At 39.6% G+C, this 25,108-nt stretch overlaps 1 protein-coding gene across 7 annotated transcripts; it reads right to left on the reverse strand.

Annotated features, from left to right (window-relative positions):
* Nucleotides 1-1,244: 1,244 nt before the first annotated feature.
* On the reverse strand, nt 1,245-24,162 carry ythdc1 (YTH N6-methyladenosine RNA binding protein C1). 7 transcript variants are annotated; one of them, XM_088630278.1, is made up of 16 exons: nt 23,961-24,162; nt 20,747-20,848; nt 19,922-20,262; nt 18,760-19,174; nt 18,098-18,187; nt 17,092-17,145; nt 14,210-14,304; nt 13,293-13,401; nt 13,069-13,186; nt 12,570-12,654; nt 11,040-11,206; nt 7,731-7,810; nt 5,848-5,921; nt 4,698-4,763; nt 3,919-4,053; nt 1,245-2,216 (listed from the first exon to the last, which is right to left on the reverse strand). In XM_088630278.1, exons 1-16 carry the CDS (start codon nt 23,986-23,988, stop codon nt 1,995-1,997), a joined length of 2,181 nt encoding a protein of 726 aa, XP_088486404.1. In that variant the 5' UTR covers nt 23,989-24,162; the 3' UTR covers nt 1,245-1,994. The 7 variants fall into 7 exon arrangements, with proteins under 7 accessions (XP_088486404.1, XP_088486406.1, XP_088486405.1 ...); XM_088630280.1 differs by having other exon boundaries at nt 19,922-20,250; nt 23,961-24,161; XM_088630279.1 differs by having other exon boundaries at nt 18,760-19,171; nt 23,961-24,161.
* Between the last annotated feature and the right edge of the window lie 946 nt (nt 24,163-25,108).

The following is a 25,108-nucleotide window of genomic DNA, read 5'->3' on the forward strand; positions in this document are numbered from 1 at the left end:
CCACATCTGTGGATATCAATTCCTATTTTCAGCCACTTACTAGATATGATCCCATTCAGAAAATTTGTGGAATCTAAAATGTTTTATTTTGGATGTGTAACTTTGTACCAGAAGCAACCTTATCAAAGTTAAAATAGTGTGGGCTTTCAGACTAAGTTCAAGTTTTGAAAATATTCAGAGGATCAAAAGACACAAGATGCCATTTTCTGATATGAAACAAATTGCCGCAAAAGAAAAGAATTTATTGCAGTAATGTGGCCTAGCAATCAACTTGCACTATCATTGTACAGTGCCCTCCAAAAACCTCAGGACAACTGTTCTGGGATTTTCACCATTTCCTCTAGTAAGAAGTTCAGGTCTCTGGGGTCTTGGATCAATTAAAATTTAGTGAGGTCGGAGACGGTCTGGAGCTCCACTTTGGAGAAGTATTGGGACAACCAGTACACAGGTGTCTCCTACTAAGGTGTTCATCAGGTAATTGGGCTCATAACTGCCAGTGAAATTACCAACAACCACCAGAGCACAGGGGTGAGGATATTTATATTTATGATATATATTTATGTACCAAAGACTGGTACAGCAAAATGTGAAAGGCTGTACTTCAGGATATAACCTCCTCATCAACAAGAACAAAAAAACAGGTAATTTGCTTGGAATTGTAATCATGAGCCAGAAGTGGTTTGGGGGAGTTAAGACAGCGAAGTGTATCCCACACTTTGATCAGAGTGATGAAAAGGCTGAAGTGGAAAAAGAACGACTGCAGATTTTCCCCCAAAAAAACAGCTGTGAAGCCTGGTGTACAGCTGCAGGAGTGAATGGGAATGCAGGCCCTCCTCTGGAAATCGCTCCTTCACCTTATCAGGAACAGCTGATTTCAGCAGAAGTTCACAGAAGCAATGTCTGCTTGGGAAGGAGAAAGAAAATCCTTCCATATTTCCTGGGACACACTGCATCGTGCAGCAGCACAGCGACCCAAAACCCACAGGACAATGCGCATACTTACATAGTTTGAAAGTTACTTCTTAAAATGGTCTCAGTACCTACAGTCACCTGAAATCACTGGGTTGAATATAAAGGATGTTTTCTCAAATGTACGCATAGAATTGCCCCAAAACCAAAACTTTTTATAATCTACATCACCAACACAAACTGCGTCACTAAACCAAGAAAAAGATTTTTGGTAGGTTCTGTAAAGCTGTCAGACATGACCCTTCCTAGAAAGTAAAATATGTATTCGGACAAAATTATAAAAAGCAGTGACAAGACAGTTTATTGAAGCAATGGTATCTGTTCTTGCTTTGACCAAATACCACCCTGTACAACCTTTACAAAAACCTCAGGGGAACATTTATTTTTTACAAAAAGTATCACTGAAAGATACAAGTTAACCACAATCTAGTTGTGTACATTGCAAGTCACTGTACAAATAGTTTCAAAATGTGAAGCCATATAGCACTGATTAAAGGTTTCTTTTTTGAAAAACAAAAAAGGGAATAATCTCTTTATATTGCTTTTATCACTCAACACTGGAAAATGCATGGCTTGAAAAGTAAAAGGACTATAAAAGGGTACTTGCTACAACACTGGCAGTTAAAGTACAACTGCATACTTTTTAGCAGCAATATCTTCATTTAACCATGTGCAATTACAAATACAGACATGTGGCAAGAGCAGAACCTGCTATTCTTTCTATTCAAGACTGATACAAAACAGGGTAACAGTAGAGGCAATGAACAAGGAGATGTGTCCAGAAGAGAAAAAAATCCCAATTCCATCTCGACTTCAAAATTCCCTCTGCCTTCCCAATAATTAATCCAAAATCTGCATTTGTCTTATTCCAGTTTTGTGATACTACATGCATAAAACACATGGGGCTTTCACAGTTCTTATGAAACATAACATGAAAATTTGTGGAAAAGATTTTTTTATATATATAAAAGGAGCACTTCAAATACAATGAAGCTTTTTTTTTTAAAAAAACACAGCCGATGGCATCATCTTCGGTATCGCCCTCTCTCCTTCTCTCGCTCTCGGTCCCGGATCCTCTCGCGCTCGCGCTCCCGCTCGCGCCCGCGCTCGCGCTCCCTGTCCCGTCGGGCGTCCCGCGGCCGGTCGCGTTCCCGCTGGCGGTCGCGCTCCCGGGGCCGGCTCCTGCGCCCGCTCACCACCGCCTGCGTGCGCCGCAGGAAGTCGTCCACCCTCATGTCGTAGTCATGCTGCCGAGAAAAACCAGCACGGCCTTCATTCCCTCCTTCGGCCCCGCCTGCACCTCAGCCCGCCGGCGTGTTTGTGGGAACCAGTGCGTCTGGGAAGGTCCTGGTTACAGGCGCGACGCCTGGTGGGCTAATAAAGCGTGTACGCACCAAACGTGACCCGTCTAAAATATTAGTTGATTTTGCATGTCTTTAGTCTGTGAAAGTAATATCACGCTTCGTGAGCGAGTCTCAATCTTTTTCCCCTCTTTTTTTTTTGACATTTTCAGAGTGAAAAAATGTGAATGCCTGACTAGGAAAATTGCTTGTGTTGTACAGTGTATGAAAAGGTTGCAAAAGCACTCAGGAGAAAAGGGTTCTCTAATGTGGCCACTTTTTAGGTCCAGCGCTACCTGAACCTAGAAAAAAAAGCCACCTTCTTCTTTTCACACTCAAAGCCACCCTGCCAACAACGGTTACATTCGAGACCTGATTCAACTCCCATTGATTACGCTGCAAGGTCACAGACCCCCAGAAACGTTTTACACAGAACCTACACAATCCTAGCAGAGCTAACGAAACGGGGAACTGCAGGCATAGACGGTAAATGGCAGATTAACAGAGATCTGAACCAGTGATTCACAGAACACAAGGCCCGTTCATGTTGAGGTGTATGACAGCCTGCCTGCACTACGCTATGCCCAGAAAACTTAACATGTAAGCCCGCTTTCAGAATCAATCAAAAGTGACTGCATAAAACTAGCCTGACGGCTATCAATGAATGGAGGTTTTAATAAATTAATAAATTGGCAAAATTAATTACACTTTACCAAGCTGGTTTTGATAAGAGCATAGAGGTTACAAAGGAGGGGATTCAGCTAATACTCCCCATTTGGCAGAGGGTAGCTCATTGAATATGGATCTCAACCAGCCATTTCATGAAAGAAGCGATGGCTTCAACATAGCTGGGTATCTTTTCATAAATCAGCAGACTGAATCTGCATCATTACAATGTTAGAAGTGATATCACCTAAAAAGATCAAATGTACAATTTCAATGGATACATTGTGTATTTCCAGTCGACTTGAACCTTCACTTTTTTATACCGAAACTGGTCATATTAACCCTATGTAACCCAATGTTCATAGGAATATATTGTAACGCATACGGCCACCATTGCAGGTTGTGCGAGCCGGCTTACCAGCGCGGTGACGTCACCGCCCTTCCCTGTGAATAGCAGGGACCGCAGCCGTTAGGCTGAGGGCAGATGTCCCTTTAGCTCAACTGGCTGGGTCCCTGTTGAGTGATGCCGGAGGCCCGGGTTCGAGTCCCCAGCGGTGGGGGGCTGACATGAGGCGGCAGTGCTGAGGGCGCATACCCACGTGAACCCGAGAGGGCTACAATATGTTAAAATAAGGATTTTTGATCTTTCAAGCTTTGTCTAGTTCCAAATAAATGAAAATCAGAATGTAACACACAGGTTTACACTGAAAGTGGATTGGTAATTAAAACCTATTACTTATAAGGGCTCAGATAGGCTGAGCACACAAATACTAAACCGAACGTGATTCGACAAAATCATGAAAAAGAAGTTAGAGAAATGAAGAACTGAGTCTGGTAAAAAAAAATTGGTCAATCAAAAGTCTTGCAAAAAAAAAAATGTAGTCACGTTCGAAGATGATTTAACGATTTGGAATGTTACCAGACTCGAAGTAAACGAACGTACAATGCGTTTATCTCTGTATCGGGCATCGTGCGGCACCGGGTGGTGTCCGGAGTAAGGAGGATGAGTCTGAGGAGGAGGGGGGTGATGCTGGTAGTAAGGGTGATGAGGGGGCTGCTCCATTCCAGGATAAGGTGCCTAGCGAAGGAAAAACAGAGATCTAGGTCCTCAACCAAATGACTGCACACTTTGCCATTTACAAGGTTAAATTTTAGATTCCTGGATACTGTATACCACAATTTCAGTATACATAATGTTTACAAGAATGATTAGATAGAAACAAAGCAGGGGTGTCAACTAAATTCCTGGAGTGCCTATTGGCCTCTGATTTTGGTTCTAACCAAACTCTTCTGAACTGCATAATTGTAATCCTCGCCTGGCACCACCAAGGTGTTTCATAGACAACTCATGTAAATGCTTTGAGTAATCAACTGTAAAGACCTTACAAAGCCCAGGTCTAATTAAGAAAATGTTACTGTTTTGACCACTCAGGTTTGAACAAAACCCAAAATAGGCTAGACCCTCCAGGAAATGTGTTAACATAACAAGAGACAAATGTATCCCCGGACACTGTCCAGAGCAACTCTGTGTTTGCATACATACTTTAGGAACTGCAAAAACACAGGACATCATGAAAAAAGTTACAAAGTTTATTTTCAATAGGTATGGAAATGACAGAGGTGATAAAATTCACATAAATAATTGTGGGATGCGGCAAATTGAAAAGCTTAAAAATCTACGAATAGATTGTTCATTTTGGGTGACAAGTAAATTATTCTTACCATTCCCTGCCAGGGTGGAGGTGGCCCAATGTTATGGTGAAATTCCCTCATATAATCATTGTAAGACTGTAAAACAAGAAACCTTTTAAGGACCAAATAACTACATTTTTCAGTCCCCACACTTCATCCTGGGTCACGGAGGCAAATTCAAAGCCTTCTGGAACTGTGGCTCTACAGAACATATCAGAATGAGAGTTCAATAAAGATCAAAAGGATATAGGTGATCTCGATAACAAAGAGTTAAGATAAATGAGTTTGCCCCTAATTCAGATGCTGGACTTCATTACTTGTGAAAAGCAAAGGCTTGCTCGTTAATGGGGAACTTCAATAGGTGCCACACAGCACTCCAGGCAGTAAATGCATCTGGAAGGTGAAGCCTAAAACTGATCTGATCATAATGTTCCTTCCCTAAGATTATGAGAAGCAGATTAGTTAGATTTCACCTTCTTCCATATGATTTGATTTTAAAAGAACATAAATGTTCGCCCGGGCCTCTCAATGTGGTTCAAACCTCATAGGTGCCCCTACGCTGGGGCTGAACTGCACAATCCTTGGTCTTGTCCCTACATTTCCCCACATGGAACCACACAATTGGCTTTGAGCCATTCAGGGTGGGTGATATGAGCTTGGCTACAGTTCCCTGCAAATGAGCAAGCTCTACTACTGGATGAGTGGTGATTGATGTGGGCTGAACCTCCTCTCTTATCTGCACTGGGCCTCAAGGTTGCCCATTTTTTTTCCTGTCTGCAGTCAAGATGGCTTGTAGCTGTGAGCCAAAAGGTGAAAACAACTGGCATGTCCAAATCAGATGGATGTGAGAAAAAAAATCTTGCAATTCTAAAATTAAAATAGCCACAATCATCCTTATAGCCTGGACAATTTAGTTTGAATTTGCTAATTACAACTGCTTCTCTTGGGTTCCTTTCCTGTTAAGCAGTTTAAACACTAAGCGGCCAACAAACACCAGCACTGTTCTTCAAGACATTTTCCTTTTAAGGCTTCATAGGTAAAGCAGTAATTAAAATAACATTTTTAAGGGTGAATTAAACATTTCATTATTCAGGATTTCATATTTTTAATCACATTTAATTTACATTCCACCTAAGACTTATTTCACAGTTAAGAAAGCTGTTGGTAGTACAAAACTCACCCCATTGAGAAACACATCCCGTCGAACTCCAGAAAACCGTCTGTTAGGAATGAAGTTACTTGTTAAAAGTGGATCTATACATTTGATAAAGGGGAAGAAAAGAAGAAAAAACATTTAAGATACAACTTATCAACAACCTGCCTGTCCAAAGGCTGATTTTGAGGATCTTTCATGAAACCTACTCAAACAACAAATGAATGGGTTATGCCGGAGTTTGATACCAATAAGAGCAAAAACCCTTATTTCCTGCCACTTTCCTCAAATTGATCCAGTTTTAGGTCAATTTAAATATTCAGGGCTCTGGTTAAACTATTCACATACATGACTCCATCATATTTTCTCATACTAGCATATGTGAGCCAAAAAAACTCCAATTGTAATTATATGATTATGTAAAATTCAAGATAAAATACACCCTACACTACATGTGAATAGGAAAGTAATTTTGCTTCACTGACTTAGTATTTAGGATGAAAGACCAATAAAAGATTCTGAGCAGTCACGGTTTTAGTTCCAAGACTGTCTGAGCGAACTAATAGTAATATTATAAAAGTATAATGTATTACTTAGTACAACTAAATCTGACAACAGTTGCTAGAAACTTCTACACAATTTAATGACATAACTATATTTTAAAATAGGTGAAGATCTGTTCTCCAAAAAGGACTGAAAGTGGGAAAAACCAGAAAGTGCATCATTTCCAAATTCTTCAATACTCATTTCAAAGGTTCCTTAACACTGTAAGATTCAACATAGTATTTTCCTTAAGCTGAGAAAAAAAAAAATGAAAGTGTATCTAAATGCCCTTATGCCAAAAAATATTTAAGAGCAGAAAAAATAAGTGTCCTAAACACCTGAATGAAGACCCAAAGTCTGAATTCCTGTTACGGCCACCAGGGGGGGGCAAATGTTACTCAAAAAGTTGGCTAACCACACCTGACATGTGACAGCTGGGTAAACAACTCTTCCCTACAGCTTCTTGACAACTCAGAAGACAAACGGTACTAATCTTCATGGGTTAGCCAAAAATCTACAACTTGTCCGAGTAATTCAGACTTGAAATACAGCCGCTTTAGTGTGAGAAATATTCAAAAAATATTGCAGAAATTAATTACCCAAGTTTGAGTTCCCATATTTAAAATTCCTCTGAATTAAAATGAATCAAAGGTCTTGCTCAAAAGACTGAAAAGAATTTTCAAATGAATGAAAAATGAAATACAGCAATTTATTTATAGACCGGGCAACTCACTCTCTAAACAATATGGCCAGAAGTACACTATATCTCTCAAAAATACGTAAGTTTATAGTTGAGAGAAATCAGATTGTGGTGCAGGGTGGCAGGTTTTGAAAATTATACTCAACACCAACAATGTAAGATGAGCAAAGTAAACTCCAAATTGAAAAGAAGAAAACTTTAGCTGTACAGCATTCTTCAGATGTTTCAAGTTGATCATTTTCAAGTTGTTTCGACTGTGGGACCTTCTTCCAGTGTTTCTCGTCTGAAGACAATGATCCTTAAGCTGAAATAGTTCTTAATTTTCAAAGTACTTCTATTTGCTCCTTTGCAGCTTGCATACTAATGCAGTTCTGAACCCAAGAATTTTAGATGGCAACATAAAATGTTTTCTGATTACCATACTCACCTCAACTGCTCCTACAATCCATTGCATCACAAAATACACTCTGCAACATCGAGAAATTTCACTGGAACCTTAGGAAATTGTCACAAAGCATTCAAAAATGAAAAAGATTTGAGAGGACCCCTTTTTCAATTAAAAGAGAAAATACCAAATTAAACCGTTCTAAACTGGACTGAAAAGAACCACAGTGTCTAAAGTCATGTTTTTGGAAATGTCCCCGTTAATTAAGTTTTTTATAATGACCTGGTCTCTGTGGAAATTCTGGTGGATAGTCAATCCTTGGTCTTTTTCTGCTGTGCATGTCATATTCCTCCGGTCGACGCCTACACGAATTAGGTAAATAATTAACAACAACTTGAACAATACACAGACAACTTTACAACATCTGTATAACAGCTATTGATCCTGACAGAGGTTAACTGTATTAAAGAAGGACAATCTGGAAAATCTGAACTGTAATACCTACTAACCATATGCAGACAAGGCAAATTTAAACATATTAATTAAGGGAGATCAGGCAAAGCAAAATACAAGGTGAAGATACACTGAGATAAGCACTGGGGTGAACCAAACCTAATTAGGTATGCATAAATTCTTGAATTTTAGTATATAATCCATTTAAAAAAAATTCAGATGGGATTACTTTCCAAAGTGTACCGAGATGACAAAGTACTGAGCACTTCCATCTGTCGTTTACCCACGAAAAAAAGCAAATTAATCTCTACACTCATGACTTGACATTTTAACTGTCCGTGCTCTGCCTAGTGGCTACATATCATCAATTATTTCTATACAACTATGTATAACATAGGCATTTCCTAAGCAAATAAAACTTTTTACAGTTGAAGATTTGTTTTTAGAAAAGGAGAAAAAATGGCTTCTACCAAGCTGGTTGATAAAGAATGATTAATTTCTGCCAATTAATAATAGGCACTTCATATTCACAGTACACTTAAAAAAACAGAAAATGCTCATACATCATATAAGGGGAATACTATATGACAAGCAAGCAGTGTGATTATCGTTCTTCCATTCTAGTCTTCTTGCCACTGTTTTCGTTAATCCAGCTATTAACATAAAATGTTAATTAACATAAAACCTCTGCAAATTTGCTGCTCCACTATGAATGGCTTAAATGAAAGATGCAGGAAAATAACCTTGACATTCTTAACAGTGTGTTGAACATCAATGGGAGTCTCTGCTTTTGTTTCATTCATCTCCCAAAAAGAGTATGTGTAAATCTGCCTTTGGTCTTAAAACATGAGGACTTTTTTAAATACCAGAAATTCATGTAATATTTTTGTAAACACAGTAATGGTTTCAATGTGCAGCAACAATAGGCAAATTAATGTCAGTGCAATGATTTAAGAATAAAAAAATGTTTACTGATCACATATAATGCATTTCTGCACCCAGGCACAATTTCCCAAGAAATAAAAGGGGGAACCAGGAAAAATGTTTTCCAATCAGGTCTTAAGGCATTAGGCTCTTTTTTAAGGTAATGATCAGGAAACGAATACTGTTTAACTTCCCTTCTGCTGCTGTTTCACATGTGAAACCATTTGCACAAAATTTCTGAAATCTCATTTAGTTTAATGCATGTAATAAACTGCATATTCTAGATCCTGTTAAAAAATAATTCACAATTCTAAATTATTTTTATAATTCAGAATTATAAATTCTGAAAAGAAATTGTGAACCTACTGCAGATGACTTATATAACACAATGAAAAGTCCTCATGAAAGCCTTTTCACAGCAAAATTTATAATATCAAGCTTTTCCTACCAAAATAACCCTGCATTGAATATCTCTAATGATTAATACCCATTTAAAACATCTTTAAAATATAATTAAAACAATAACATTACTAAGTCTCTTTACATTAATCAACATTGAAAACTTACTTGTATATTAAAAATCCTGAGTGCAATTTGCAAATTTTACAGGCAATGGTGATATTTTCTTACTACATTACTTACTTTATAATTGAAAGATTTTAAACTAAAAATCTACAGATTGTCCAAAACCCAGAAATAAACAAACTACAGGAAATTGAAAGAAGCTGGTTAAAGTAGTAACATACCGCTTTTCTTGTAGTTTTGTGACTGTTAACGATGGCAATAATTATGATAGTAAAAGTTCATAAAAGCAGTCCAGCTTATCTTTTAGGGTCTAAAGCCACAAACATTAAAAGGAGGACCTGGCAAGGCAGAGAAGGGGTGCCATTTGGGTAGCACTGACACTTTGCAGTCCATTGCAATCAAACAAAAATATTAATGGGGTTCCGTCTTTTCTCTTTTTCTACACAGCAATGTGAACCCCCTTGGTGTATAACTTCTCTTGGGTTCTCAGTCCATTTAAGCCTTTTAAGGAAATGGGGGTACTGCCAGATTGCCTCCTACCTTACTTGAGCAAAGTCCTTTTAGGTAAGGAATTGGGGTTACTCCTTGGGGTATTCCTACCTACCACAGGATGCTTTTCCACAGGGGAAAACTTCTATCAAGGGCTTTAGCATCATCACAAAATACACATCCACAGTCCTTTTGAGCAGTGAGCAGTGTAAACCAATACATTTCCTTTCATGCTTGCAAGTGGGGTAAAAAAAAACACTGTAAGGAGCACCGGATATGTCAGTTCATGGGCCATAGATCTCCGTTTCTTGTACTTTACATTTAATTTTTTTTTTTACAGGTCTGCTTGAGCACGTTAGAACTTTTTTTTCCCCACTCAAGAGAGCGTGGTACACATACACAGTTCAAATAAAGCAGTGCTCTTTTAAGATGATCTCTGAAAACACTTGAGTCCACAGGCACTGCGACAAGTACCAGGAAAGACTGTTTACAGACACAGCAACAGCCCGCCACTGGTTTGTTGCCGGGTCTCCCAAAGGCCAACGACTCCCTTTTCCAAACTGGCCTAGCACTCTCCCGCAGCGTGGCAGAAGGACGCGTGCTCTTTCTGTGGCTACATACACATGTATCTATACTTATTCAACACATTACTGTGCTGTGGAAAGTCCCGCAAAAATGCTCCTCTTGAAAGCATTTTTATCAGCATTTTTTCCCCCCTCAAATCGAGGCGTCATCTTCTGCTTAATAATTATGGCTTCTTTTTAAAAAGTCCCATATCTGATTATGTTTATCCCCAGGGATACACCTGAAAGAAAAGGCTTTGGAAACAAATTTAAAACAGCTGTTCTAGATTTTGGACAAATGATCTTTTGCAAAAATCTACCAAAACAAAAGGCATGCATTTTACTCCCACCTCCTAACCAAAATAAAGAACTGATAAGATTGCACCTAGTTTCATTAGGGTGTCGGGATGTTACGCATGTGAGAAAGGCACTTCCATTCTGCAACTTTTTTCGGCTTAAAAAAAAAACTGGCATGTAATCCTCAATGAAGCCACAAAACGTCCGTGCAGCTTGATTTGAGGATTTCGTTTTCTTTCTCTTCGCAGTGTTGAAAGAACTGGGGCTGGTGAATCTCAAGAACTCCGTCACGTAACTCCAACACAAGCGCTTACTAGCGGGTCCAAAGAACGTTTCTAACCTTCCCAGATCACGGCCTGGCTCTCGACGCGGAGGACGTCCTCTCGAGCGCGGCTGCGAGTGCATCCTCCTCTTGTGACGCATTTTATGAATAACCTGATACAAGTCAATACTTTCATCAGGTGGAAAAAGCAGGCACAGCTGGGTTCCGCATTCCGGCTCGATTTCCTTTCCACGGACGAAGGGGGGGAAAACAAAAACAAATCAATTAAAGGGGACAGAAAAGACAACAGTTCAAACTTAAGATACCGCACCTAATCCGACAAGAGTCCGATTGATCAATAGGTAATAGGTAAGGATTACTAACTACTCCATCTCAGAGGAAAAAACTGCAACTTCATGTGCATTACCTTCCTGACTGCTCATCACCTAGTCAGTTGTAACGAGCTGCTGTCCTACACTGGTTTTCACATTCTAACTACTCCAGGGAAAGCACCTGAGGAGCAGCAAAGCAGCATCTACACATTCAAACTGTTACACGAAGCTCAGTTTACAATATGAATAAACACAGATACTGATCACGTAAATACTTAAACCGCTCATTTGTCTCCCATCCACCAATGTAAGACCTTTAAACTTTGTGAGAATCTGCAGGTCACAAATGAGAAGAGGGTATTCAGCCCACCTAACTAAAACAGAAACTAAAAATGAAATTGGTATTAGATTTGTATCTGATCACAGGTAGACAACAATACTTACAGGTGGTTTGGAAAGGTTACTAGACCTTATGAGGTCAGGAAACTAGTGACGTTTTTTTTATTGTAAAAAAAACATTTCGTTGAGCACTTCGCTGGGTGAGAAAGGCTATTCCCAACTCATTAAAACAAGGTAGCAATGGACTGATCAAACTGTACCATACATCAACAGCTTGAGACAGGCACTCAAAGACAGAAGTACAGAAGAACACCAAAGGATAACTTGAATACCTGTGGTGGACTGTTTGTACATTTCCGAGGCTTTGTACATCTAGGGCAAAACTGTGATGTGGTCATATGTGTGCAACGCAGTTTTATGGGGGATGGTACAAATGACATATCTACCTAGAGGATGGTACTGTAATCAGGGCATGACAAGCATGACAAACTGAAATTAGTAGCATTTACAACAATAAGAGTTAAAGGTAAGTGAGATAAACACCTTGCAACACTGCACAAATCTGTCAGCTGGACGACCAATTAAGAGGCTTAGGATTAAAAACTCACATTAGTCAACCTGCTTAACATGGACATTAAACTTTAGAAGCACTTGCTGTATTTAACTCAATGGGTTTTCTTAGTGCAATCTTTCATTCATTACATTTATGACTGCTTGTGTATTCCTAACTTAAAAGACTACTATGAATCTGTCAGAATATGTTACGTATAACACTGCAAAAGTATTTTAAATCGCTTTTATATTTTATACCATTCTATATATATACTTTACAATATGTTAAAAACCTATTATCAAAAGCTCAAAAACATTAGTGGACATGACTATCATTTTGGTTATGCATGGACAAAAGTTAAAAGGAAGAAAAGGTAAAAAGCACCTGTCCATCCCGTCCTATCTTCACTGGTTTATGTTCATTCCAGGGATTTGAGAGGTGTGCCGTTTTTGTAAAGGGTAGCTCTCGTCTGTAAGAAAAAAAATTGACAAAAATAAATGCTTTTCCCCCTCCCTCTTACTAAACAATGCGCAAAAGGAAACTTTCATAGGTATAAAACTAAAATCCAGGGCACATTTCAACATGTTACAGACTTTTTTCAAACAGATTTAAAAGAATTGTACATGACATGGAAAAGTTATCAAACTTGGCAAAATACTATTTTTACAGAAATAAGCTCTGCGAAAAAGTTCCTCCCAATTTCTATCCCTCGATTTGCGTTCCTTGATTATTACTGAAGAGTAATGCAGAACCTCGTCGTTTTATTCTTGTAATCTTTTCTAATTCCGTCAAACTGAATTAACTGGGGGGCGAGGGTCTGCATTTACACAACAATGTAATGAAAGCTTCTATGATGCATTTTAAATTGTGTATGTTGTATTACCTGCAGATCCAGTCGATTCTGAACACCCCTCCGAGCATTTTAGCATTCATTCCGGCTGGTAAAACCCAGTGTATGGGAGACCCTCCATGGTGAGATTCAGATGACAGCCTGGCAAAACCTACACACACCAGAACAGCAATGAACGCTCATGCGTGAATACATGAAACGGACACAAACAAGTAGGTATTTTGACTGAAAGGGCTGAATTTGTTACAGTGCCGTACCTTGAAATTTCCCACTCTCTCTCACTGAGAAGATTAAGATCACACTTCTGGCTGATCTGAATGCAGCATTCAGCTTCTTCTCATTGACTGGAAGTGTGGACCACACACCCTACAGCGACATAACAAAAGGCTGTGAGTGATATAAATTACCATGCAGAAATGTCCTAACTTGTGCAGCTACAAAGCAAAAATCCTTCCCTGTCGTACAAGTTGAAGGACACAGTTAAAGAATACACAGACAGACATCTGTAGCAAGGGGAAGAAAAGTTCCATCACTGAACAGCAGTACAAATCCCTCCCATTTCTTTCACAGCCATCTGTACCCCCAGGTAAGGAGGATCTAGTTTTATGTACAAGTGCCTGACAACTTAAAAAACATTTGAAGCAAACTGCCAGAACCACACCATCAGGTACTATATAACTTAAAGCATCAGCTTACTATAATGAAAACTCCAAATGTTCATAGATTTACAGAAAAAAAACAAACAGAAAGACACCAATTACACACAAACTAATTTAAAGTCGATTTGAAGTGAAAACTCTGGATATTATAGCAGAGTTCACACCTCACTGCTAGTTTTTATACTCATTTCTTCAATGGAATCCCTATAGGAAAATAAGAAATTGATTTCACAAAGTACAGAACTGTGCAATGTACCTTCTTTGACAATTTCTTCTTCAGAACTGTATCTTGGTAACTGTACCAATGTACCTTCTTTGACAATTTCTTCTTCTAACAAATCATTTCATTATTTGCTAAAAGGTGCTCAGTATAGCACATTTTCAACTAGAACATTTACTGCTGATTAAAATGCCGCCAGTAGGTTCTTGAGAGAAGTGACAAATGTGATAGCTTGACTCATCTCCTGTCTGGAAACAAAGAAGGGAAACTATTTCAAACCACATAAAATACATACCTTCGCTTTGGCTAGTGAAACATTTTCATGGTTGTTGCTTTTAATAAGAAAAAACCTTGCATCCCGCAGGATGTACTTCAACTTACTCGTCTGATCTACAACAAAGAAAAAAGCATTAACATACACTGGAACTCCATTTGTGATAAAACTGCTTTAAAAGAAAGCACAAATAAGTCAAGAATAGGGGAGAAGGTATTTTCCTTCTCTGATACATATACAGTTGCCACTAAAGGGCTGGTTTAGAGAAAAGGCAATATCTAATTTAATTATGGTATCTTAGTGAACTATTAAATCCATGGGACTCCATGGAGAAGAAACCACTGAATTCGAACGGTCCAGAAATGAAACTGTCGTGAAAAGGTATAGTTTTATTAATCATTCGGTAATGTAAATTGTCAATAACATCTTTAGGATAACAAGAAATTTGTAAAATCCACTTTACAAGATTGTCAACAAATTTTTAACGCTGAAAGAACTTTAAACGTCAAGTTCACTTTTTTTAGATTTTTTATTTTATGCAAATAAAGAAGTAACATACTTAAAATAAATAATCCTTCTTTATTCTTTGTGGTTATGCAAAGCTTAACATTTCAAACCATTCCAGAGCAAGAATTTTTAACACTCTATTAAAATGGTTAAACTACATTTCAAACTCATTCCAACTGCATACAAATCATGAAAGCTTACCTTGAAGTGTTTTGACCTCTGAAAGCCTGTCATACAGTTTCTCTAAAGCTTTTAACTATGAAAAAGTTCCTGTATGAATGATTGCAGCAACTAAAAATGCATCCAAGTGCCCTAACTACAAAAACATTTTGGATGAGAGACCATTGTATTTGAGTCATTCATTCACGAAATTGTTGATTTTAAGAAAGGCCAGTAACGTTACCTAAAATATGGAGCAATTCTAAGAAAAGCTGGCTCGAAAAAAATGTCATTCAAGGCTATATTTTGGTCAATAAGAACAACTTGGTAAGACACTAACTGGATGTAAAACAGTACAGAGATGCGAGAGGCTGTGGGTATAGACAAGATGGCATATCTTTCCAGAACCAAACACCCCTGAATGCAGTGAGTAATTACCTGCCCAAACAGAGTAAGCTCAACCAGGAAGCAGAGACAAGACAGCAGGCTCTCAGTGATGCTCTGCATTCAAGTGAAAAGCAAAGAAGCAACCGACTACCCAGTGGACATTTAGAGATCGAGTTAGATTGATGATGGAAGCAAATTAGTTGCCAGCTATTTATAGAGAGGACCAAATGGAGAGTTAGAGGTCAGGAGGAGTTAGGGTTTAAGATTTTGTATTTGTGTACTTGGAATAAAGAGTTCAATTTTTTACTCAATGCTTGCAGGTCTGCCGCCTGAGACCTGCCTACTAAAGAATCCCACTACCGCATCAGAACTCTGCTGGTATCACAAAGTACACGAGTTGCATGCGTTTCAAATACTGACATACTGTGACCACAAACGCATGTCAAGGGAATGAAATTTACAAAAAATCAACAGGTTCTAATTTCATAGAATGTATATAGCTTTTCATGTTTTTTCTAAAAAACATGAAATGTCTACATTACACATTACAAATCTAATATATACCATATTTTATCACTGGGTTCTTTCACTATGCATTCTATTTTCAAACCTTAGCAGTTGCATCTCCCATTGGTAGCAATGGTAATAAAGCAAAGACTTTCTACAACGTGCACAACCAATTGACCTCCACAACTTAATTTATTTATGTACAGGAAAACGCTAAATTAAAAAAGTTATACAATAATTTAGAACTGTGATTATGATATCCGCATACACCAGTCTCTTTAAAGAGACTTAAGATATGAAATTCACACCAATTTCTTCTGAAAGCTTAAAAAAATCCCAGAATGAACAAATGACATGGAAAAAATATCACAAAATCTTTACAATTCTACAATTATAAGGAAGTTGCCAAAAACTGGGGTAAAATCTGGTGACATCTGATAATGTCATGCTCATAAAGCAGGCACTGGATGATCACATGTGCTCTTTGGGGCATTGTCATGTAATGCATGACCCCTCCCAGCAAAAAAATAAATATTGCAACATGCAGTGAAGATGATCACTCTGTTCCTTTAAGTACCTATTAGCACTGACCTAAGGAACAAGTGCATCAAAACTACAGCAGGAAAATGCACCCACAAAACCCTTCCCAGTTTAAACAGTTAAAGGACTCGGGGCTATAGAGTTCTTTAGACTGAAATTTTTGTGGAGAGCATGGATGATTTATCTGACCATGTGGCATTTCTAAGCTGCTCAGTAATGCATTTCCTGTGCTCTTTTAACCACTCAAATTGCAACTGTGTACTGCAACCTGACCATGGTTTCCCATTCTGTGAAGTTCTGACATTAAACCGCTCTGCCCCAGGTGGGAATTGATAGTCAATTGATCTGCAGCTGCTTGCCTGTTTTGCCTTGCCCATTGAAATAATGCATGGGTATCACAACCCCGGATGTGTACTGATGCGGTCTTTCTGAAACAGTTATCCCTTAGACACTGTTTCTTGTGAAACATCAGCAAGCTGTCTTGGTCACTGAAGTTCCTGTCAAATTAGTCCAAAACGCACCTCTCTTTCAAAGTCATAGCGGTCTCATAGGAAGTCATGTAAGCCATTATTATACGCAACCAGGCCCATCCAGAATGTTCATACATGACCATAATCATGCTGGAATGGTACCCACTTAATTAAAAATACACAGATGAAAACCGTCCATTATATATCCAGTTTCCCTATTTTTGTCCACTATCTGTATGTGCCTAGAATCTGTAAATGAAGTGTTTACCTACTCTGGAAAAACGTAACAGTCAACAACCGGAGCACAGTCACTATGAATTCTACATTACCCACCTTTACGAACAGCTCGAACAGAGGAAGGAAGTTTTTCATGTTTCTTCTCAGACCCTATGTAATGAAAACATTGTATGTGAAACGAGAGCAGAACGCATATTTGAAAGCAGCAGATTTTTTTGCAGGACTACAATGAGAACTGAATAAAACTACTTCACTGAAGCATAAAATGCCTTAGAGTAACTAAAAACACTCTGCTGACAGGACGATGCTGTGAATTTTAAGGAATCTGTGTGGATTTTTTGGTTTAAATAAATACAAAAGATCAACAGGAATGTAAGACAATCACATTACGAGGCAGCCAGTGAAACTGCCAAACCAGTAGATGGTATGAGCAGACACAAGCATATGCCTATGGTCTACTCTTAATCTCTTCATAATTTCATAATAAATTCATTTTAAACTAACACTTTTCAGTGAATATCACCCTTTACAATATCATATTCAAGAGCTAAGGGAAAATCTACAAGACCAGACATCACTAATGAAACTAAATAGGAAGGTTTTTGCCAGAAACAAAGATGTCACATGCACTTTCTTTTGTATTAGATGTAATCTGACCTGCTTTTCCATTGATAAAGTGATCTGGTAAAAATAAAGCATTCCACATGTTCTACTTAGTTTCACCTCATTGTCATTTTGAAAACATCTACCATATTGGCTTAGCCAGTTCACTAAGATATAAAACCTTAGTAGAAAAACCAATAGAAAATCGTTCTTGGTAGAAAAACTTGGTAGAAAATCTATGTAAGATTTACACCTTACACAAACTTGTATCCCACAGGTAAACAGACTAAAAATGATGTGTGAAATGATAATACAATATCAAGTACACAGTACATACTTGGACCAGGAGCAACTGGTCTTCGGAAAACACAAAAGCAGGTTAGTTTACACTCAAAAGCAGTAAATAAACTACAATTGTGATAAAATGATAAATGTGAACCTAAACGTCTCCTTAGAAAATGCAGAAAACTGGTTAAAACTGGTTGGGGATCTTTAATACCTGCATATGATTCTGAAGCTGAGCTTCCACTTCTATCAAAAACGATTGGAGAAATCCTTCTAGCCCGCCTCTTCTCTTTTTTGTCCTTATCTGAACAGTAAATTGGAAAACATGTCTCTTATGTTAGAGTGTCCCTTTACAATGGTAAAGGACTGCTCTAGAGCACTCAAACTTATTGTTTTAAAAGGACTTAACTTTCTTTACTGTATTTGCCTACTTCTTTTTGAAACACCAAAGTAGCAAGTCAGCCCATGATTACAATGAACAGACTGGTCAGTTATGTAATCACGAAAGATTCTCAACATTTACATTGACAGCAGATTACTGTTCAGCATCAGAGCACATGGGAAATGTCTAAAGTCGGGGAGATTGACAGACATTGACCAAAACAATGACCAAAAGGCACTAAGAATTAAAAGACGACTGGTCTCACAGACAGGGTTCAGGCCTATTTAGTATGAATCAGCTGTGTATAAGTCAGTGAACAAATTTAGTTCTTAAAAAAAAAGAAGAGGGGGAGGACAGGATAAGAAATAAAAGCTGCTGAGTTTAAGTTTTACAAAGTACCTATTGCCAATGAAATGAACACTCATTCAAAATGTACAGAGTCTGGCAGATTACTGAGGGAAAAGAATAAGAACATTAACAGAAATATGAGTTACCTGAGGCCTCGGACCCTGAGCCAGAGCGCACGGACTCTGCCTCGGAGAAGGAGACAGACTCAGACTGGGAGTCGCTGGCCTCGCTGCGGGTGTCATAGTCGTTCTGTTCGTTGCCCTCCCGCTGGTCCCCTTCTTCCAGCTCGTATTCCTCCTCCTCCTCCTCCTGCTCCTCTCCTTCTTCCTCATCCTCCTCCTCCTCTTCTTCCTCCTCTTCATCCTCCTCCTCCGCGTCCTTCTCTCCCTCCTCTTCCTCGTCTTCCATGCCCTCCTCCTCCAGCTCCGAGTGGTTCCCCTCAGAGGACGCCCCCGAGCTGCCGGTCTCCTGCTCCGAGCCGTAGTCCTCGGAGTTGCCCTCTTCCTTGGAGGAGCGACTCAACCGGCCCACGCTCCCCTCGCTGGTGCGCCTCAACTTCTGCTTTTAAGGAAAAAAATAAGCAATTTTCTCTCTGAAAATAAATGATAAAACTCTCAAAACATGGCAGCGTCTAGATAATGCCTTATTTACACGACGTTTGCTTTATATGCATGAAATACAGCGAACCCAGCTCAACACAATGTACTACTTGCCCTAAATATTCTTCCATATCCGAATAACAGAACTGGAAAGATGTCCAGCCAGTTCCTTAACTTCAGAAAACACAAAAAACGCAATTTTAAAACAGCCAAAATTAAGAACCAGGAGCCAAGATGACTTTTAAAGCCTGATAAATAACAGAACATCTCAATTATGGTTTGCTCACAGGGCAAAAAGTTCTTAAGGGCACATTTTATGTAAACTCCACAAACCCTGAAATTCAGGGTTACAAGATTTAAAACAAGCTAATTTTTTTTTATTTTTGCCTTGACAGGGACTTGCGAGAGACTGTGAAATACAATAAAAATCAACAATACATACTATTTATGGTCTGAACCCGGGTCAAAAGATGGGTGAGCTCTAATGAACATAAAAGCAAACTAAAATCTACATATGAAGCAATATCTCAAGAAAAATATCCAAACGGTAAAACATATCCCAGAAGGACCACAAAGATATGAGGTCTATTTGCACTCATGTATGACCGGAAAAGACTTGTGTAACTTTAAGCAAGACTCGCAAGCTGTTCAGATATTCAATTCCGACGTGCAGTTCACGTCTTTCTCCACAGAAAGGCCAGGACTTTACCTCTGACACTTCAGGCATCAGTGGCTTGGGCCGTCTGTCCGACTCCCTCCTCCTGCCCATGGACTTGTCGTGGTGAACTTTATGGATGTCCCTGGAGCTGCTTCCTCTCACCACATGGTTTCTCCTGTCTCCTGAATCCTTGTTCCTGTCATAGTGATACTCCTCAGCCTTGTAGTCTGAGGAGTGGCGCCCCCTGAGGTTCACTGGCTTCTTGCCGCCGGTGACGGTGGCCGTCGAAGACCTCTTGACTGTCTGCCTGGTGGAGTGTCCAGAAGAGCGCAGCCTTTTGCTCTCGCTGTTGTCACCCCGGTCGTTCTTCCGTTTCGATCCTGCAATAAAAACTTAAGTGTGTAAAGGAGACCGGCGTTAACCTCTGTCGGATACCGTGCTTCAAGGTTCTAGACTGACATGAACTGTGCTGTTCTTCCACATCATATAACATAACCACTTTATTAGCCCTATACAATATCTTGCATTAGGAATTCGTCTTTTCGCATACCCCAGCTTGCTCTCCATGAGACACACAGACAGGGAGAGAAGCTGGGGGTCAGAGCGCAGGGTCAGCCATTGTACAGCACCCCTGGAGCAGTTGGGGTTAAGGGCCGTGCTCAGGGGCCCAACAGAGTAGGATTCCTCTGCCGGCTGCGGGATTTGAACCTGCAACCTTCCAGCCACAGGCACAGATCCTTAGCCACAGAGCCACTGCTCCGCCCTGGAATATAGTCATTCAGTTACATTTGCAAGCATGCAAAGGTTTAAGGAATGGGCACTGTCTCTAGTTCATTAAACTCCATAACCACAGCAAACCTGTCCTAAGATCCCCACCTTTTTTCTCGTTGATGTCATGCTCACTTTCAGGGTTGTACAACTCGTCGTCCTGGTCAGGTGCCTCAGTCAGGATATCGTCCAGGACGTTGAGTTCACCATCTGAAAAGTATCACGTCCCATGAGTTCAGAAAGACATTCCTTCAGATTTAAGGTCCAAAGGACATGAAAAAATACAAATCATATTTATTGCTTCAAAGTTATACCTTTAAAAGGGAACTTCAGTCCCTCAGTTTCTCAGACTGGTTATTAAATCTCGGTAACAACATAAATTAATTGAGAGGATCGGAAAATTTCACAAATTCTGAATTAAGCATAAATTGTGAACTTTGTGAAAGTACTATATGGTTGCTATTTGTTGTAAACCGCTGGTCTCTCCACAGATGAGAGCGCAAATTTGAGAGAATTATGATGTGAATCGAACCATCCTGCTCAATAGTCATTGTCATGGCTAATGTATTGGGATGTCCAAGCGCATAAGTATAGGTTGTGTAGCAGACATTTCACAACAGCAATGTTAACTCTAAATGCACTTTAGAACAAGTAGTATTTGTCTGGAAAGTTCAAAGTATTTCTATTCGATTAAAAGTCACCTGAAGTTTTGGTACCTCATTCTGAATCGCAGACAATGATGGCAATATGGTGATGCACATGCCTGAAAATGTGGTCAATTTCGTGATGTAAATTGGAAGTTGTACATGTTACTGTGTACATTTTGCTTTCATTATGGCTTGAAGTGCACACATCAATGCTGATTCGTTCTAGCCCCCAAATTATTAAATAGCGTTGAAGTTCCCTTTTACAGAGGCTTCCACTAAAGTGATGAAAGCTGGTCCTAATTGAAAGGTATAACAGAAACCGTGCTGCTATTGCATAAATGTTGCTTGTTTTTTAGAAAGGGTAACTATATATACACAGAATCGTAAAACAAAGTCTACATTACCAAAGGTTCAATTCCTTTAAAAAGGAACAGAACCACTCCAGGCTTTTAAAGGTTACCCGTTTTATTTGCCTACAAAAAGTACCAAAAATAAAAATACAAAATCGTAAAGGACACCCCAGCTGAAAAATGCTCATGGTAGCGCTGCATTAAAAACATCCCTGCGCAGGAACAATATAAAAAACCAGCTAGCTGCACTGTAACTGATGTTCTGGGTGTGACCTTCGAAGCTGCAGACAGTCCGTGATGCAGCACCTGCAGGTTAACTTCCACACCATAAGGTTACATACCCCTCTTCTGTAACAGTGTACAATGTTTGATATTTTGCCTAATTACTTCCTTACAGAAGTGTGTTTCTTTAATCACGAGTGACATGATGGTTAAAGCTTTCAACTTTGTATGAAAACACTGTGTGAGATCAGCACGTCCTCCCTGCTACTGCATGGTTCTCCGAGGGTCCTGGGTGGTCCCCACCTTTCTCCAGGCATGTTGGTTAGGTTAACTGCCTTGATCCTTATACTTCTGAGATATTCTCACGGCTCGATAAGAGTAAAAAGCTTTTTGATTAGGGGCAGATGGTATTACATGCCACGTCCGAGACTCGACTTGTCGTGTACACTAACATCAGTTCAAAGCCTGAAGCTAAAGTTAAATATTTTGCATGGCGAAAGAGTGACAATGCAATTCTGAAGCAGACAATCTTATAATGTCAAAGAATTCAGCTCTACTCTGGGAACACGCCTCATTGACGCAATGTTCTAGGGTGCAGGCGGGAAAAGAAGGCAGGCATTATACCACTCCTTAGAGTAATAAAACTGATTTTGAGAATGCAATGCTGCTCAATGATGGCATTATTATGGGCTGTATACCTGGTGCTGGGACACTGGAGGCTGCAGTCTGTGGCTTGACCCCCCCAGATGTTTTGCTGTTCATCATGCCTGGCCCCTCTATTTCTTACTCCAACTGACTTGAGGTTTTCCATTTCATTGTGGGAAATACAGTGATGAATTTATGGAACTCTAAAAGTCCATAACCCCACCTTAAATACAGCATCAACTCTTGCACACAAATAATAGCTCAGATTAATGCTATAGTTAAAGATTATGTTTTAAGAACATTGGCTACCTCGAGCATGTTACACTTCTGTCCTCCTGTACTTCATAGTTAAAATAAGACCATTACACAATATATCAGTGCCAACCAACAGACTACATCTCTGCCAGTTTATCAGCGGGAAGCTCACAGACCGAAGATTAAATTGAACACCGCCCTTCAGATACAAAATGAAAACCATGTCGCTTCAGAACCACTCACTAGCAAGTCCAAAGCGAAACCGAACTGATGGCTGCTCCATCTGAAAATCATCTTGCTTGATCAGCAGCCTTCCTATGCTGACAGGGCACTCAAATTCAGCACCAGAAGCAGTCAGCTCCCGTTATGCATACCCTGTCACGTTTTTAAAGTGCTCACTCCGTGCAGTTTCCCAGCGATCGCCCAGTAACGCAGAAACTGGAGGATCTGAACACGGTAGCCCCTGCACTGCGCACCACTAGCAAGAAAAGTCCCAGATCAAAGAAAAATATAAGTACACCTTTTGCCTAGGGGACACCTTTTATCAGGAGGAAATCTGGCACTCGAGATCTCGATCAGGGAGCCGGTCAGAATCCACAAAGATCCAATCTGTAAACAAGGACGGAGAGGTGCCTACACGATAAGCCTTTCGCCTCCATTTTTGCTCAGAGGCTCAGATTTGTACAGGATACCCGGGGTGGGGTAGTCGCATCTCCCAGCCCAGTCTTTCTGCGTTACAATATCGTATTAACTCCACGGAAACAAGAACATCTAAGGTTTACAACAACCATCCGTGCTTCCTTCCAGCATTTGCAGAGAAAGAAAAAACGTCGATGAAGAAAACACGTCCGAAACCACAAACTTCAATTTTGTGGTGCGCATTAAACCGCATATTGGAATGGATAACGTTATTTAGGGGGCCTAAGTGAGTGTATAACCAGGGGCTTGGTTTGAAAATCAAAGCAGATAGCTGACAAACGACACCGATACAGTCGATCGATTAGGAGGATAAAGGCTCCTCTACATACCCCGCCTGTGGCAGGAGGACACATATCACGATAACCACGCGTTTCACAACGTAGGATTTAACATAAATTACAGACGTCGCTGCACCCAAATAAAAAAAGAAATGCACTCCACGCCAGCAGTCTTTCACTTACCCGTAAACAACCCTTCCCCAAAAATGAAAATATCGCAGTTTACCTTTCTCATCTCGCCTGTCGACCGCCATCCTCCGGCCCTTTCTCTGCCTGGCGTTTATCTGCAGTGGATTCGTCTTGCCTTTTCTTATAACTGCCTCGTTTATAGATCTAAAATATGTTAAAGAAATACAGTTTTACCCTCCCGCATTCCGCAGCCTCTAACCCACCTCTGTCAAAATGGCGCCCAACCTCCCTGCCTCTCTGATACAATGCGATTACCCACAATTCCCTCCGCCAATACGTCACAAAGCTTTTTGCAGGCTTACTCCTCACAAACAGCTTCAGCGTTCTAAAACCCGGAAGTATCATTCGTGGGCTGTGGGGTTCAAAGCTTCATCTTTCAAAAATGGCGAACTGCATCTTGCATGCGCAGATTAGTGCGCAGGTTGTGATCTCTTCTGTTTGCTGTAGAACCTCAGTAATTGTTTGTTGCCGCAGGCATAACAATGAAATGAATATTGTAAAATAATATGATATATTTAGATGTATTTTAAAAGGCTTTACATAGACTTGAAGAAACTTGTCCAACTCAATTCAGGATCAGTTAAACCCGGTTAGGTGTGATGCTGCTTTTTTGGAGACCTAGACCTTGCTCTGATCCACTGTGACTATTTGTGAAGGGGGCAAATCTTAAACTAGAAAGAGAAGTGACTTCTGATTTCTTTGCTGTGCTCAAAGTAAAGAGAACTGTACATACTGTAGACAAAATACACCAAAGACAACAAACAAACTCAGACATTTGCCAGCAGGTTTATGGTAAACACCATAGTCCAAAAAAAAAGTTAAACTGAAAGATTACGTACACTAAACACGTTAATAAATAGAAATAGAGTTGATACAATGAGTGAGAGAACACAAAGCTTTACAAACTTGAGAAGTTTAGAAGATTTAGAAGAAGCCGCTTACAATGCCAGATAAAATATGTCTGAGGGAAGAAAAGAGAAAAACACTTTAATTTTCACAAAGGAAGCAATTCTGAGAAGGAATTTGGCAGGAATTGAGAATGGGTAGGTTCTACCATTTGACTTCAGGGCAGAGCTAATATAATTATCTCAGCAACAGAACTGAGGTCTACTGAGAAACAAACATTCTCAGAATCGAGTGAAACAGTTTTGCAGTATGAAAAATTGAACTGTTACCTCATTTCTC

This window comes from Lepisosteus platostomus, chromosome 4 (genome assembly GCF_059453375.1).
Source record: "Lepisosteus platostomus isolate fLepPlt1 chromosome 4, fLepPlt1.hap1, whole genome shotgun sequence".
NCBI classification, from domain to species: Eukaryota; Metazoa; Chordata; class Actinopteri; order Semionotiformes; family Lepisosteidae; genus Lepisosteus; species Lepisosteus platostomus.

What these genes read in the sequence shown, in the direction of transcription:
- ythdc1 (XM_088630278.1), bottom strand. Translation starts at nt 23,988, where the DNA reads ATGGCGGTCGACAGGCGAGATGAGAAAG. An exon ending in TGTTCGAGCTGTTCGTAAAG is followed by an intron (nt 14,305 to 17,091) that starts GTGGGTAATGTA and finishes TCTTTGTTGTAG; the next exon opens with ATCAGACGAGTAAGTTGAAG. An exon ending in AGAATCGACTGGATCTGCAG is followed by an intron (nt 12,655 to 13,068) that starts GTAATACAACAT and finishes TTTTTCTTACAG; the next exon opens with ACGAGAGCTACCCTTTACAA.